Source organism: Buteo buteo, chromosome 23 (genome assembly GCF_964188355.1).
Source record: "Buteo buteo chromosome 23, bButBut1.hap1.1, whole genome shotgun sequence".
Taxonomy (NCBI): domain Eukaryota; kingdom Metazoa; phylum Chordata; class Aves; order Accipitriformes; family Accipitridae; genus Buteo; species Buteo buteo.
The window spans coordinates 22,934,394-22,949,312 of NC_134193.1; the positions used below are offsets into that span (position 1 = coordinate 22,934,394).

General features: G+C 46.8%; 2 protein-coding genes across 10 annotated transcripts in view; one reads left to right on the plus strand and one right to left on the minus strand.

The window, feature by feature from the left end:
* The window catches only part of MAPKAP1 (MAPK associated protein 1), a 108,556-nt gene extending 107,376 nt beyond the window's left edge, over positions 1 to 1,180 (minus strand). The window contains exons 1-2 of one of the 3 annotated variants that reach the window (XM_075054796.1): positions 1,046 to 1,085; positions 588 to 850 (exon numbers count right to left, since the gene is read on the minus strand). The gene's annotated coding sequence lies outside the window, so the exon portion shown is untranslated. Of the gene's footprint in view, positions 1 to 587; positions 1,008 to 1,045 lie in introns of those variants that run through there. The other 2 variants (XM_075054797.1, XM_075054798.1) reach the window with 2 other exon arrangements.
* A 3,161-nt stretch (positions 1,181 to 4,341) lies between these two features.
* PBX3 (PBX homeobox 3) overlaps positions 4,342 to 14,919 on the plus strand; it is a 119,051-nt gene continuing 108,473 nt past the window's right edge. For 6 of the 7 annotated variants that reach the window (XM_075055792.1, XM_075055794.1, XM_075055790.1 and 3 more), the window contains exons 1-2: positions 4,368 to 5,501; positions 6,544 to 6,617. In XM_075055792.1, coding sequence (XP_074911893.1) covers positions 5,305 to 5,501; positions 6,544 to 6,617 — 271 coding nt within the window. In that variant the 5' untranslated portion in view covers positions 4,368 to 5,304. Of the gene's footprint in view, positions 5,502 to 6,543; positions 6,618 to 14,919 lie in introns of all 7 variants that reach the window. The other variant, XM_075055791.1, reaches the window with a different exon arrangement.

Below are 14,919 nucleotides of genomic sequence, written 5' to 3' on the forward strand. Positions count from 1 at the left end.
CTTCAGTTATTTCTATACAAGTCTATATGGAGACAGTGATCTCAATTTTTTTTAATCTAACCCAAAAAAGTGTCCGTGAACAGATTTGTTCTGAATTTGAAAAAATAACTGAGAGAGTTTAATTCCCAACCTTGCATCTAGCTGAAAGTCCCCTGAAACCTAAAATCACGTAGAACATACTCGGAAAATCCAGGTTTGGCTCTAGCATTTCTCATTTAGACGATCCCTAAACTCCCCCTAACACTGAAAGCAACTCTTACTGTGGCATCTCCTAGAAACCGCTTCTCGCTCCCTCACCGATGCTCTGCAGTGAGAACGCCAGTTCTGATCGCCACTTGCCACACGCGTGAAAAAACGAGAACGAAATCCAGCAGCATATTCAAGCGTGATCACGCTAAAAGGGCTCGTCTGGCAAACACCCAGGCGGTCAGGGCAGGAGGCCAGAAGAGACCCCAAGGCAGGCTGGGGGCCTCCGGCCCCCGGTCAAGCGTGGGGCAATTCCAGCGCAGCCCCTGGCGTTCCCTCACACCTCTGCCTGCTCTACCACATACCCAACTCTTAAGATTTTAGCCACGCGGTCCACTTACCTATTTTTCCCTCCAAACTCTACTGCTGGACGCTCATTCGACCGGCTCTGTTTACCCCCTCGCTCGCAGGGGGACGTTACTCCTGCCTCGCCGCTTCAGGAGGGGCAGAGGCCCGCAGCCCCCCGCGGCAGCGGGCAGGCCCGTCCGCGGACGCACCGGGAACCCTCGGGGGCTTCTACTCCCAGGCACATCTCTCCGAGACTGGAAAGGCTCCCGCGTCCTTCCCTATGACGTGTTACTCCATCCCGCGGATTTACCACAGACTTTTATTTGGAGAAATAAAGGAGGGGGTTACAGCACGGAGCGTCGCTGCCTCGGCCAACCAGCGGGACGCCCCAGGAGAGCCGCCGGACCCGCCGCCGGCCGGTACCGGGCAGGCACCCCCCGCAGCCGGGCCCCGGACCGCCCCTTCTGCGACACCCGCCGGGGCGAGGACCCCCGCACGCCTCCGCACTTACGGGCTTCGCCGCCGGGCCGCTCCGTGAGGCCGGGCCGGGCCGGGCGCCGCCTCCTCCCCCGCCGGCGGGCCGGGGCAGCCGCTTCCGGGGCCGGAGGACGCCGCGGAACGGGGAGCGCTGGGCCGCGCCGCGACCCGGAAGCACCGCCTCCGGAAGCGAGGCCGCCGGCGGCGGCGCGGCCGTGCGCATGCGCGGAGGGAGCAGGGGAGGGCGGGGGAGCGGGCTGGTGGCGGGGCCGGCTCCGTCCGTGGGAGCGGGCCCGGGCGCTCGGTGTCCCGGGTGTTCGGTGTCCCGGCACCCGCCCGGCCCGAGAGCGGGCGCGGAAGGAGCGGCCGGTGCCGGGATGGCTGCGGCACGGGAGGAGGCGGCGTTGTTTAGGGCGGGGAGCGGGGCCGGCTCTGCGTGCGGGGTGCTGCGGGGCTTCGGGCGCGTCTCTGCGTTTTACCGTTAAAGGCGTGCAGTTAGCAGCAGGCTTGAGTAGAAGCCTGCAGGCAGTCTGTGGAGGGGTCGGAGTTCCGAAGGAAGAAAACTGCGGTACTTCCAGCGTTCAGCTGTGCCTCTCTTTACAAATAAAGAAGCGGGATGCATCTCTAGTCGAGATTACACCAGTTTCGTTCCCAAATTCGCTAGCTTTTTCTTGTTTGAAACCATCTATGGGACTTGTATTTCTGTTGTGGTTTTAAACCAAACCTTCCACACAGCACCCGGTATCCCAGCATAAGCAGGACACGTTTAAAGCTAACTGTTGCAAAAGAAAGTAATTAACGGTACTGGCCATGCTTAAACCTTGACCCACATCCTGCGGGGTTAGACTGGTGCTCCAGCCAGCTCCAGCTGTGTCTGCAGCAGGGAGGACAGCGGGTGCTGCTCCGAGCAAGCAGGTGAACCCAGCAGCCCTCCCTCATCCGTTCGCCTCAAACCTCTGTGCCAGCCAGAACCGGAGGCGTTACCGGGCACTTCAGGACTCAATTTTCCTTTTGGTGTCCGTTTGTGGCCTAATGGCCGTGCATTTGTGTCATCCCTTTCCAGACTTGCTGATGCAGTCTGCCTCCACGATATCCTGTGGAAATTACTAGACAATGTTGGTTAACTCCTCAGCAAACCGTGACCTCACAGTCTCTAGGCAGCCATACGCATCAAAAAGCAAGCTTTAAAAAGGACGGTACAGGAAAGTGAAGAGTGTTACACAGGGTGCCACCCAAGGCACCTGAGTGGAGAGACACATTCGATCCTGTGAGGAGCAGATAATAACGGCCGGCGTCAGCAGCTGGGCGAAGGCAAGGAGCTGGCACTGCTCTAGCAAACGGCAGATCACAGGGAGCGTAAGGCCATAACCAGGAGGCAGAGCTGAGCACAGAGAGCCATTCTCCAGCAGTCACCTCGTGCTGGAATTACCTGACTCAGCCTGATAACCAGTAGAAAAAATAACCCAGAAGAGCTGCTCTCTGCTGATTTGGTGAGGTGAACCAGATCACCGTGGGGCGAGATGAGTACCAGAGCTGGCACCAGGAAGCACCATCCCGTTTGTTCCCGTGCCGGGTAGCCATTAGAACTGGTTATCTCTTCTGTGAAATTTTGCCCTTAGTGGACAAATGCAAACTGATCTGTGAAATACCCAAAATAATAGTAATAAGAAAGATCTTTGGAGTAGCATTCTTAAAGCTGGATGACACTAAGAACACATTTGCTCAGACCAAAAAATGGTACAGTAATCAAGATGGAAGCAAATTAGAATTTGAATGAACATGCTAATTTGCTTGGAGGGACAGTAAAAGCATAATTATGTTAACAAGAAGTAATCCACAACGGTTAACCGTAACCCCTGTGAGACGTGGTTAGGGGTCCCAAATCAAACAGATGACATCCAAGTTACGGTCCTGAGTGAAGGTACGATGATGGTGATGTCAACCGTGATTGAGAGAAGAGGCAAGTGGAAGCCAAGGAGAAAGATTAAGAGCTCTGTTTCAGCCACAGCTGAGTCGGAGTTGTCAGCCATACATCCACGAAATGTCAGAGAGACGAGGATGAGATTTTAGTTTGGACATGACTTCTTTCAGCTGAAACTGTCCGTCACAGATAATAAAGTACATACAATGAATTAAATATCATTTTAATTGCTACTGTGGCTCTTTGTCGCCATGCCACAGGTGGTTTTCCCTTCCTTGAGAGGTCTCTGTAGCAATAGTTTTGTTACGCACTACTCAAAACATGAAGAAAATTGACCAGAATTAAAGTAACTTCCCCTGTATATTTGTGTGGGGCAGGCGTTCTACCTAAGAACAATTTGGGGAGGGTAGGGGTGGCAATGTTCTGAAAATAACCCCTGTACAGAATGAAGCCTTAATTATTCTTGCGACATATATATTTTTTTTCTCTTCACTCACATTTTTGGCAGTCTCTGCATATATGCAAGAAGACAGATTTGCAATACGGATCTGGCTCCCGAAGCAGCACCCTTTAAAGCACGGCTTGCTGGGCCAGAAAATCCTCTCTGAAGTCTCTTGCCTCGCGACAGGTCTTGTCCGCCAGGAATGCGCTCAGGCCACGGCCAGACAGACGACAGCGAACAGACCACCTCCGACCGGACCGGGACCGGGACCAGGGCTTCGCCATCCCGCGCCCGGTCTCCACCGCACGACCGAAGCTCCCGAGGCAGGGCCAGCCTCCCGCCGGCACCCGGGCTCGCAGGCGCGGCGGGCCGGACCGGGCGGGGGGTACCGGAGTACCGGGTACCGGGACCCGGCCCGTCAGCGCGGCAGCGCCGCTCGGAAACGCGAGGCCTCAGCCCCAGGCGTTACCGTAGCAACGGGAGGGGCGGGGCCGGAGCGGCGTTCGCCCCGGCCACGTGACTGTTCGAACAGCCCAATCAGAAGTTTCTCAGCCGGGGGGCGGGGCCTGCGCGGGGGCAGGCGGGCGCAGCCCCGCCCCGCGCAGGCCGAGTGGCCAACGCCGCCGCCGCCGCCCGCCCCCGCGCGCTGCGATTGGCCGCCGCGCCCGCCGCTCCCGGCCGAGGCCGCGCCCCCCACCCCCCCTCCCTTCCAGGAGGAGCAGCGCCGCCGCCGCTCGGCCCCGGCGGGAGGGCGACCCCGCGGAGCCGGACCCGTGAGGCGGGCGGCCCCGGGCGGGGCGGTGGCGGCGGCGGCGGCGGCGGCGGCCCCGCCCGGCGGGGAGGGCCGGGGCGGGGCGGGGCGCGGGGCGGGGCGGCGCGGCGTCCCGCGGGAGGGGCGGGGCGGGGCGGCGGGGCGGGGCGCGGCGGGCTCCGCGTCCCTCTCGCGCGCGGCCGCTCTCCTCCTTCACAGGGTGACACGTCTGCGGTGAGTGAGTGGCGTTGGCAGGCTGTCAATCCCTCACCGGAGCGGCCATCAAACAACATAAAACACACACAGGCACCGGGCGGCGGGGCTCATAAATTCCAGCGGGCTGATATTTTTGCACATTGCTTTGCAGAGAGTGTGTAATTAATTTTTTTACAGTTCTTGCCCCGTTATTTCCGCTCTTTTCTTTGCACAAGTTCAAACTTTTGATTGCTGCTGTTTTACCCCCGTTGCACAGACTTGGGATCATTTGTTATTTTTTGGGGGGGAGGGCGATTAATTTTTTTTTTTTTCCCTCTGTGATTGTGTTTTCTTGGCTTTTTTATGTTGCAATTTGGGGGTGGGGGTGTTCGCCTGGTTTGTTGTGGTTTTTGCTGTTTGCCACCCTCCTAACTTCTTAAGGATTTGAAAGCGAGTTTTTTGATTTTGTGTTTTTTTTTTTTTTTTAAATTTTGCCTTTTTGCAAAGAAGATTTTTGGACAAGTGCGGAAAGACATAAAAAGCAACAATAAAAATAAAAAAGGAAAAAAAAAAAAAAGCTTTGGAGGAAGATTGTACCAGGAAAAGAAAACTGCAAAGAAACCTTATCAACTCATTTATCCAAGCCACAAATATGATGATGATGAAAGAAGATTGTAACTAAAGAAGAGAGTGATTTACTGCACTGGGAAGGAGAAGAGAGTGGAATAAACAGCTGAGATCCGGTCAAAACACAAATACTGATTTTTTTTTTTGTTGTTGTTGTTGTTTTGTTTGGCTTTTTTTTTCCCCCTCTCTCTTTTTTTTTTTTTTTCCTTCTTTTTTTTGGTGTGTGTGTGCAAGAGCGAAATAAGGAGTCAGGAACTGAGACTGACTTCGGGAGCCAGAGGCTGACCGGCGCCTTCTCTCTCCCCGAAGCCCGCGCTCCTCCCGCCCCGCCGGCGCGGCCCGGGCCGCGGCAGAGGCATGGACGATCAGTCCAGGATGCTGCAGACTCTGGCCGGCGTGAACCTGGCCGGCCACTCGGTGCAGGGGGGCATGGCCCTGCCTCCTCCCCACGGACACGAAGGGGCAGACGGCGACGGCAGGAAGCAGGACATCGGCGACATCCTCCATCAGATCATGACCATCACTGACCAAAGCCTGGATGAGGCACAAGCAAAGTTGGTTTCGTCTAATTAAACCTTGTCTTTTTTTTTTCTTTTTCTTTTTTTTTCTTTTTTTTTTTTTTTGTGTGTGTGTGTGGTTTTTGTTTCTCTCCTTCCTGCTCCTCTGCGGAGAGTCTCACAATTAGAGCAACTTCTTGGTGCCGTAGGAGAAATTGCAAGCAGCCAAGGCAGAGCCAAAGTTGCTATTTAATGATTTTTTTGGTAGATAGATATGTAATAAATATAGAAGTACGCGGTGCTTATGCAGTCGCTCCGGTGCGCGGGAGGCTGTGGCTGATCCCTGCCTGTTCCCGTTGGCCACTGTCCGGCGGACACCGGCCTCGGAGCCGCTGTCCGTCCGTCCGTCCGTCGGTCGGCTCTGCGCTCTCCCTAGGAGTGCAACTTTTTTCCTTTCTTTCTTTTCTTGTCTCCCTGCCCCCGAAGTGGCGGCAGATGAATTACAAACCTGACAAGGTATTGCTGCGGGGGGGGGGGGGGGGGGGAACAAAAAACCAAAACCCAAACCAAAACCCCTGGCTATTTTAAATCACAGTAAATACAAAAACAAAGAGTGTTAACTCTGCAAGTTCCCCCCCCCCCCCCAATCTCCTTAATAAATCAGTTATAATATCGCAGGACGGATCGTACCGGGGACAAGGCGGGGGTGTGGGTGTTGATTTATACCCCTCGGTCGGGCGGCATTTGCACAAAGATAATTCGGTATAAAAAGTCAGAGGGATGAGGGAAAGAGAGACCCGGCAGCCGCGGCTGGGCGAGGGACCCCCGGCCCCGCGGACCCCCCCCCCCTCGTCGTCCCCCCCCTTCCCCAGCCACCTCCGCCCGCCAGACCCGAGGCCCGGCGCCGGGAGCCACCGGTCGGTGGCTCCCGGCGCCGGGCCGCGGGTCTGGCGGGCAGGGATGAAAGCGGGGGGGGGGGGGGAGGACGGACGACGACGACGACGACAACGACAACGACGACGATACGGGGATCCTTGTCGGGGAAGGCGCCATGTTGCCGAAACACCGCGTTAACCGCTTGTACTCTGCTCTCTTTCAGGAAACACGCACTGAACTGCCACAGGATGAAACCCGCCTTGTTCAGTGTCCTCTGCGAGATCAAGGAGAAAACAGGTAAGGGCCGCCCGCGCCGCCGCCGCCGCCGCCGCAGCCATCTTGATCCCTCCTTCCTTCCACCCGCCGCTGCCCGCCGGCGGGGAAAGGTGCCGGCCCTCTGCCCACCCCCCCGCCTCCGCCTCACGCCGCCGGAGCGGGATGGCGGGTGCCGCGGTGCCCGGTGGGGTCCCGGCCCGCCCCGCCGAGCTGAGGGGCCCGCCCCGCCGCGCTGAGGGGCCCGCCGGCCCGTCCCGGCGGCGGCGGCGGCGGCGGCGGCCCGGTCAGGCTGACTCGCTGCGAAATGGCGCGGTGGAGAATCCCCCGCCGCTCTCCTCACACAGCTCCGGAGGTCCCCCGCTAGCGCCCGGGCTGCCTTTTTGACCGTCAGGACGCTTGGCAAAATACTTGTCAGATCGGTGTTACCTCACATTTTTTTTTAATTTTTTTTTTCTCTTTTTTTTCTCCCCGGGATGCGTAGCACGCAGCGGGGACGGTAAAGTTTCTGAGGGTGTGCGCTGCCCAGGTTTGGGGGGAGCAAAGCTGAACCTCTGTCAGCAGAGCGGGGGAAGGAGACTCCCACAGAGAGCCTGAGGAACGCCAAGTGATGGATGCTTTGACCCCAGGTCCGTGTAGAGTGCGGCGAAGCTTGAGTTGCTCTCGGGCAATGATGTTTTAAGTGCCAAAAATTTTCACCACAAAAGTACAAAAAAGACTTTTTTTTTCTACATGCATGCGACACTAATAAACCCTGCGGGTTTTTTTTAGAGGCATTTCAGGGGATTTTTTGCAATTTTTTCACATCACTGAATTTACAGAGGGTTTTTTTTTTTTTTAAAGAAGAAAATTTGCAAAGTATTTTCCTTTGTATTATGAGAATAAGAACATTTATTACGATCTGGCTTTAGAAATAAATATATGCGTTGGCTGGCTTTTTAGCCGTATTTTGGTACTCAATCACATTCCCCTTAATTGCACACTGAAAAAATAAAGATTATAGACAAAAACAGCAAACGTGAAATCATTGCAAATCTCAGCTGAGAAGCCTAAAAGTGCACAGCTCTCAGTAAATTATGGTGCTTTATGTCCAAGGGTTTCTTTGCTACCAGGGATCCACTTCAGTTTCTGCTGACAGCTAAGCACTAGGGTATTGACTGTGTTGTGAATATTAAGATTGATTCTGCTTTATATTGCATTATATTACCCGGGATAAGGGGAATGATCCCCCTTCTGCCCTCCCTCCCCACGTACCTACATTTTGCCTCGATCAGCTTGTAACCCCTTTCCGTCCTTCTTTGGCTTGTGGTTGTTTTCTGCCTTTCCCTAAACTTTTTTGACTGTCCTGCTCCGGAGCCAGCCAAGCAACCTGCCCTCTATGTTCAGACATTTTGCAGCAGGCAGATTTCAATTAAGGAGGCAGGCGTAGGTCCTGCGATCGCTTTATTTGCAGAGGACTTAGCCTCACTGTTTTGAAAGGAAAGTATAGTCAACCACATGTCAGAGGTGAGCTGCGAAGAAAAACCCAAGTCCTTTCAGCAGCGGGGATTACTGGCGGAGGGTGTTTGGTGAGGCCACAGCTGTCTCGGAGGCGAGAGGGAACCTGACAAGAGACTTTGTGGTCTGAAACGTTTCGGGGTGTTTCAGTGATAACTTGTAAGTTGGGATCCTGCCTTTGTGCTGCAAGTAGTCGAGCCAAGTTTGCAAGTTATCTCTTTTGTGAAATCGCTGAGAACCAACAAAGAGTGAAGGCACCCGCCTGCCCAAAGGCAAGATCCCGGCAGCACAGGAGGGACAGGATTAATGCACCGGGTGATTGATGGAGGTGAATCCGCACCCCCACCAAAAACTGTTCCTGGAGGGGGACCTTCACTCAGGGTCTCCCGGTTGAGACGAAATGTCTATGTAGGCTTTAGTTAGCGTGCTAAAGCAAAGAAAATGTGAAAAACAAATTCTAGCATATTTTCTGTAAGCTGTTTTTGTAGGAAACGGCTCAAACAATTCTGAACTGGGAGGGTGAACGGTGTGAGATGCAATTAAAGCAGAGGTCCCCGTCCCGGTGTCCATCCCCCCCCCCCCCCCGTACTCTGCATTGTCTTGTGGTCTGAGTACTTAAATCTGCCTGGAAGTGGGTCATGCGCCGGTATTTAATTCTTTTTAATCGGAACCAAAGTTTACCTTGGTGTTGGCAGTGGGAATTGCCGTGATGGCTTTATTGCTACCTTCTTCTGTGAGAAGGACGAGAGGTGAGGAGAGAGACTGTAGCCTATACATGAAGTGTAACTGCAGTCATGTCTGTTCTGAAATAAGTAATGCAATATTTAAGTCATTTTTATATTGAATTATGTATTTTTTTTATACTTCAGTAGTTTTCAGTACAGTCAGAGAGGACTTTGTGAGACTGGTTGTGAGAGAACACGTAGAGGAATCCTCAGTTTAGGTAGAGCAACTCTATCACTTTCCCGCAAGGGTTAATGAATGCATCACATTTTTGAAAGCCTCTCTCTCACTCTCACTTAGGGTTAGGAGCTGAAGATTTCTATTTTTTTTTCCTGTGAGGTATTTACCATGTACAAAGCAAATCATTGAGCTTACTGAATTTAGCCTGACATTTCTTTTTTAACATTTTAACATTTTAAAAAGTGCTGCATAATACATTTAAGAGCTTTACAGATATTAATAGCTATGTGCATTCTTAGAGGCAACCACAAGGTAGCATGGTTTTCATAAAGAAACTGCCACTTATTTCTTTAATTAGTTCAAAGAAAAATGATACCCAAAGTTCTACCGAAGCCCCTCCAATAAAATACGAAGATAAGCCAGTGAGAGCCTATTAACTCCATTTTGTTGTATTTTACCCGTTCTCTGAGGTGTCACTTGGAAGTGTTGGAAGTTGCATTCTTAATGTGCGCTCACATCTGTTGCATACCTGTGTAACAGTCTGTCTCCTTACGCGCCTACCAGTAGGAATCAAAAACTGATTTGCGCCTTTGTTTTTTTTAATAGCTTTTTTTTTTACTGACTAAAAATCCTTCAGATTTGTAATTTGATTAAGCCTCCATTAGGACGTTGCTATACCTGAGGTACTGGTTATTCTCATGGAGATAGAAATGAAAATATATTAATTCTTACAGTCTTAAAATGGTTAGGGAATTGCAATTATTTCCCACTGGAATGGCATATTATTAGGCCCTGGATTGTGTTGATAGATGATTTGGTGTTTTGTCTTTAAAAATCATTTGTATAGATAGGAACACACATTTATAAAAATGTCTGAATTCATGTGCGTAGATGTGTACGCATATACATTTATTTATTTATTTATTTCTATAAGCCCAACAGAAACAATGATAGCTGCCAACCAAACCCTAATTTACTGTCACCACAAACCCTAAATAGCATTCATTTACTAGTAAAGCCTAATGGCATACATGATGGTTTGCCAGATTTGTGGCCTTTGTGAGGCTTATAAGCAGGACTGACTTGGGAAGATCATAAAACTTAATGAACTTCTCGACTGCAGGAGGTGTCCGCAGGGGAAGAGAAAGGCCTGCTTGGCTGGTTGGGCTGGTTGAACTATTTTTTATGTCTAAAGAGAGAGGAGGAAAATGTTTATTAAGAACGTTCTCCCCTTGTGCAGAATTTTGTTTTAAAGAATGAAAAAAAAAGATAGGAAAACCAGACAAATAGTGATGTTAACCACGGGGTTAATTTCTTGCTGTTCCCTATGTAAGCTAAAACCTTTATTTTTATTGCTACAACTGTAAATAGCCATACGATGCCATTCCGATGATTAAAGGGCTGTATCATGCCCGTACTTGCTGCAAAGCTTCTTATTGATGAAAATGGCCCAACTCTTTTAGGAACGCCCCTTGTCAATATGCTGCAAAATCTGTAAACCGCCTGTTAGGTAACTCATTGGAGAAGGACTTGTTTTTTGCATTGTCTGCTAGCAGAATTTGAAAATGTTAACCCCTTTCTTCACTGTGGCTATTTAAAAATCGAATCACAGGACTCTTCCCCTTGCATTGCACAAATTTCAACTTTTCAGTGTTTGTAAACTATCATTTAGTGCCAACAACTTGCAATAATACATAATAATATGCAATCCTAGCAGTCCTGTCTGAACATTAAAGGATTCAAATGGAACAATGAAATGGCACTGATAGCATACATACATATAAGTGTGTATGTATGTATGGATGTATGTTAGCTATTTTCTAAGTATCAGCTGTGATGTTATTGTTATTCAGTTTAGCTATTTAAAATATTTATGTGCAGTCCTGGTGTTTTTTTCAAGCTGCTAAATACATATTTTTTATTTACCCTGACTACGTAAGGAAGTAAGCATTGTGTATTTATGTATGTACATCTTTTCTTCAGTTTAAATCGGTTTAGCTTTTGTTTCCTTTCTGATGCTTCAGTATGCAAGATTTTTCACTGAACCATTGGTTATACTTTTGAATGGTATTTTTTTTTAATTGTCAGCATATGTATTACAAATGGTGACGTGCAGTAGAATGTTAGGTCATTTACACTGTCCTTATGGCAATGACATTGCTTTTCTTCATAAATGTGCTACTAGGAAAAAATAAATGGAATAAAGTATCTTGATTGTCATTTGGTCATCTGTTTCAAGCACATTCATTATCAAAATGCTATTTCTTTGGTGAATTTCTAACAGGGTGCTTCTCTGGTTAAGAAAACAGGCGGCTTTGGTGATTATTTTCATTAGGGAAATTCATGATACTTTGTCTTACAGAACCTGTAACTACACCATACCTTTAGACCTTACCATTGTTAGTGCTCCTTGCTATATTTAAATAACAATCTTCACATTGATTACCAGGATATCAGTGTCTCCAGCTCTTTTTTTTTTTCTCCCTCCATAGAGGATAAATTTGGTCCTACTTGTCAATACTAATTTAACTAGGAGCAGGGATTTGTTTTATTCTATAGCTATTTTTCATGTCCTTAATTTTTTTTTTTTTTGAATTGGACACATTTGCTTGCTTATCTGAATATGCTAAATTATATGAGTTACTGGGTGGTGTATTTTAGGATGCTTGTTGTAAGTTAAGGAATTTTTGCATTCAGAGATAAATTATTATAATAGCATGTAGTGAATGCAAAGGAGTCTTTTTTTTTTTTTCTTCAACAGGATTTAACACATTTATCAAGCTCTATTCCTACAGCTTTCAATGAAAAAGTTGTATGATATGGATATTATGCTGTCTTTTTTCAATTTAAATATTGATTTGTGTGAAACATTAATATAATGATATTTGCAGCCTACCGTAGGCAAATATAAGCAGAATTAGACATACTAAATTGTTACAAATGTAACGCAATATTTAAATACATATGAAGACTATATTAATAATTATACAGTAGAGCGCGAGAGAGTCCGGTTTGTATCTGTCCTCAATTTTTAGACTGTTTTTCAATTCCTTGCACATCATGCATATGATGGTTCGATGAATATTTTTATGAGTAGCAGGAATGAATGCTGAATCTGTGTACTAGCGAGTCCAAATCAGTGGAGCCCTGAGTGGAGTTTTGCCGTCCTGGTATCATTGGTAGAATTAGATGTAGCTGTTTGTATTTCATGAATTGACACCCTGAGAAGAATGCTTTGTTTGTTTTCTCAGCAGTCATGTTTAATGCTATTCGCTTATCAAGGTGATCAGCATGGTTCAGATAACACATGCCTGACACAGCCTGCCTTTTTTCACCATTATGTTGACCTTTTGTCACATTTGCTTTTCTCTGGTAGGCAATTCATGTCTTTAAGTATGAATGGAGTAAATAATTCACATCAATATTTAATATAAATTATTAAAGTTTCTGTCAGCTCTTATAGTTCATGCTTTTATAAAGTTAGAGTAGTTCATCAGCCAAACAGATGAATTGTGCTTCTCAGCTGGACATGAGAGCTCCTCCATAATGCTGTCTTTACAGTGGAAGTAAACAGGGAATTAAACATGAAAGGAAATGAAGGCTGGTACTTGAACACTATATTTTTTTCAATAATGCACATTCTTTAGGAAGGCTCAAAGTCCTAGATAAATAGCCCATAGTAATTTATTTTGTTACTCCTGTACTTTTTTTTCCCCTTCATGTTGCAAACAGAAATGTAGAAAACCCCACTGACCCCGGCATTTTCTTCTAGTCTTTGTTATTAGCCTTCCATTAGTGCTCCAGCCCCCTTCTTGGGTTTAGGGTGGGTGTACTAGTGTTGGGGTTTGTTTTTGGTTGGGTTTTTTTTTCCCCTTAATGTTCTTTTTCTGTTTTTAAAGATTGATGGGGAGCACTAAGATGATGAAGTTTTAGGGGTTTTTAGTCCTTGTTTATAAATTATAGTTTATATTTTGCAAAGCGACCTGTGATTGAAAGTAGATTCCGAAAATATTTTTTAAAGAAGAAATGGTCTGATGTCTGATTGTAACAGCTCTAATGTGTTCATTGCTTCAGGAATTGGATAAAAATAGCATGTTTTGCATAAAAGCATATAGTAAAAATCATTACGCACTTACTTTAATTTTATACTATTTTAGGTATTTTACTTTAAATTCTTTTGTTAACAATCAGTTCAGTGCATGTTGCACAGTCATATGAACTTGTAACAATATATGAATCACTGAATATCGTGTGTCCTACAAATCAATCACTTGGAAGGGGGGGGGTTGGTTTTGTATCATGTGTTCACAGGTCAAAACCTTTTGCTATACTTAAGTCATGCATCAACATTTAAAGCTAATCTCTCATTCCTCATTGTCCAGCAGGTGGCTTTTTCGTATATCATTTAATTTTTAATTATTTATTGTCAGTGGAAAATGGAATTTAATAATATTGTCCTGATGGCATTTTTTAAAAGAACAACAGTTTTTCAGTATATCCTGTTGTATACGGCGGGGTCAATGAAAGCATCTAGAGATCTTCAAGTATACAATCTAAATTAAGATTCTAAACAGGCATTACAGATGCTGGTAACTTTGGCAATTATCATTTTGTTTGGTGAACAGTAGTAAAACAGTGTGCGGTAAAAGTGTTTAGAGAGAGAGGATAAATAAATTGAACAGTTTTGCAATGCAAAGTGGTTTGTGGTGTTTTTGAGGATTTCTTGGCTCTTGCTTAACTGCTATTGTGAAGCCTGGAGCAGATTTTCCCATTGCTAATGCCCTAGAAGTATTAATTCACTTTGATATGCTAATTAGAGGGCATTATGCAAGAAATGAGATTAAGTGGCAGCATGAAGCCATTTGCCTGTCAGTAAATTGAGAGCTTTAGCATCAGGAGGAGCTTTGTTTTTTCTGAGTTTCTCTTGGTTTTGCATATAAATAAAATTGATTGAAAGGTCTAGAGAAGCTTCTAGAACATTGGTGGTTCTTTTTCTCCTTCTATGATTATTTAAACTTCATGTTAAAGCCTTTCTCTGAATATTAATTGATCTAATGGGAGATACTGAACATGAAGAATTTCATTGTATTCTCAGTTACTGTATCTTAACAAAAGGAAAGTATTAGAATTATTTCTGTCATCTGATTTTTGTGGTATTATTTTAGATATATCTTACAGCTTTGTATTATAACCTCTCTGACTGCTAACTGCTCCTGTGCTGAGAACTATACCTGCATGGAGGTATTTTTGCCAGTTCTGCTGGTTTTGGGATTGGGATAATGAAGGCCCAACCAGCTGAAGTCAAATGGTCGTCTCTGATTCCTGGCTGATGGGGCCTTGGGCATTTATCACCCCCACTCACTCACAGCATTTCCCATCATTTCTTATGCAAATCACACGTATATTTTCCTTCATTTAGGAAAGAAGGGGTTGTAATATTGAACATAGATTTTATTCAACTGCCAGAAATTGTGTTAAAGTAACATTAAGGGATTGACTTACAGCCATAAGAGTGAGGAAATTTGGAGTTAATAGTTAAACTCTGCCCTTAACTCAACTCATTGAACCTATTTATTAGAGCATATATGATACTTAAGATCACTGTGCTGAGACCTCTGCAGTATTAGGACGCTCCAGGATGACTCAAAGACGAGAGTTTCTGATTTAGTTCAAATTTTCTTCTGGTGTTTTTTGTGTGTGTGAGTGGTTTTTATTCAGCCTCGGAGTTGCTTTACTACAGTTTTGTGGTTAGTTTTCTTTTTATAATACTGTTTAAAAAAATATCAGAGAAGTAATTCTGGAAATTGAACAAAAATTCATCAAAAAATAAAACCAAAACAAAACCAACCCAAGCCTCTCTAGTCCTCTTTGCCTGAGTGCCTGCAGAATGTTTGCTGTTTGTGTGCCCATCTCCTCCACAGATCGT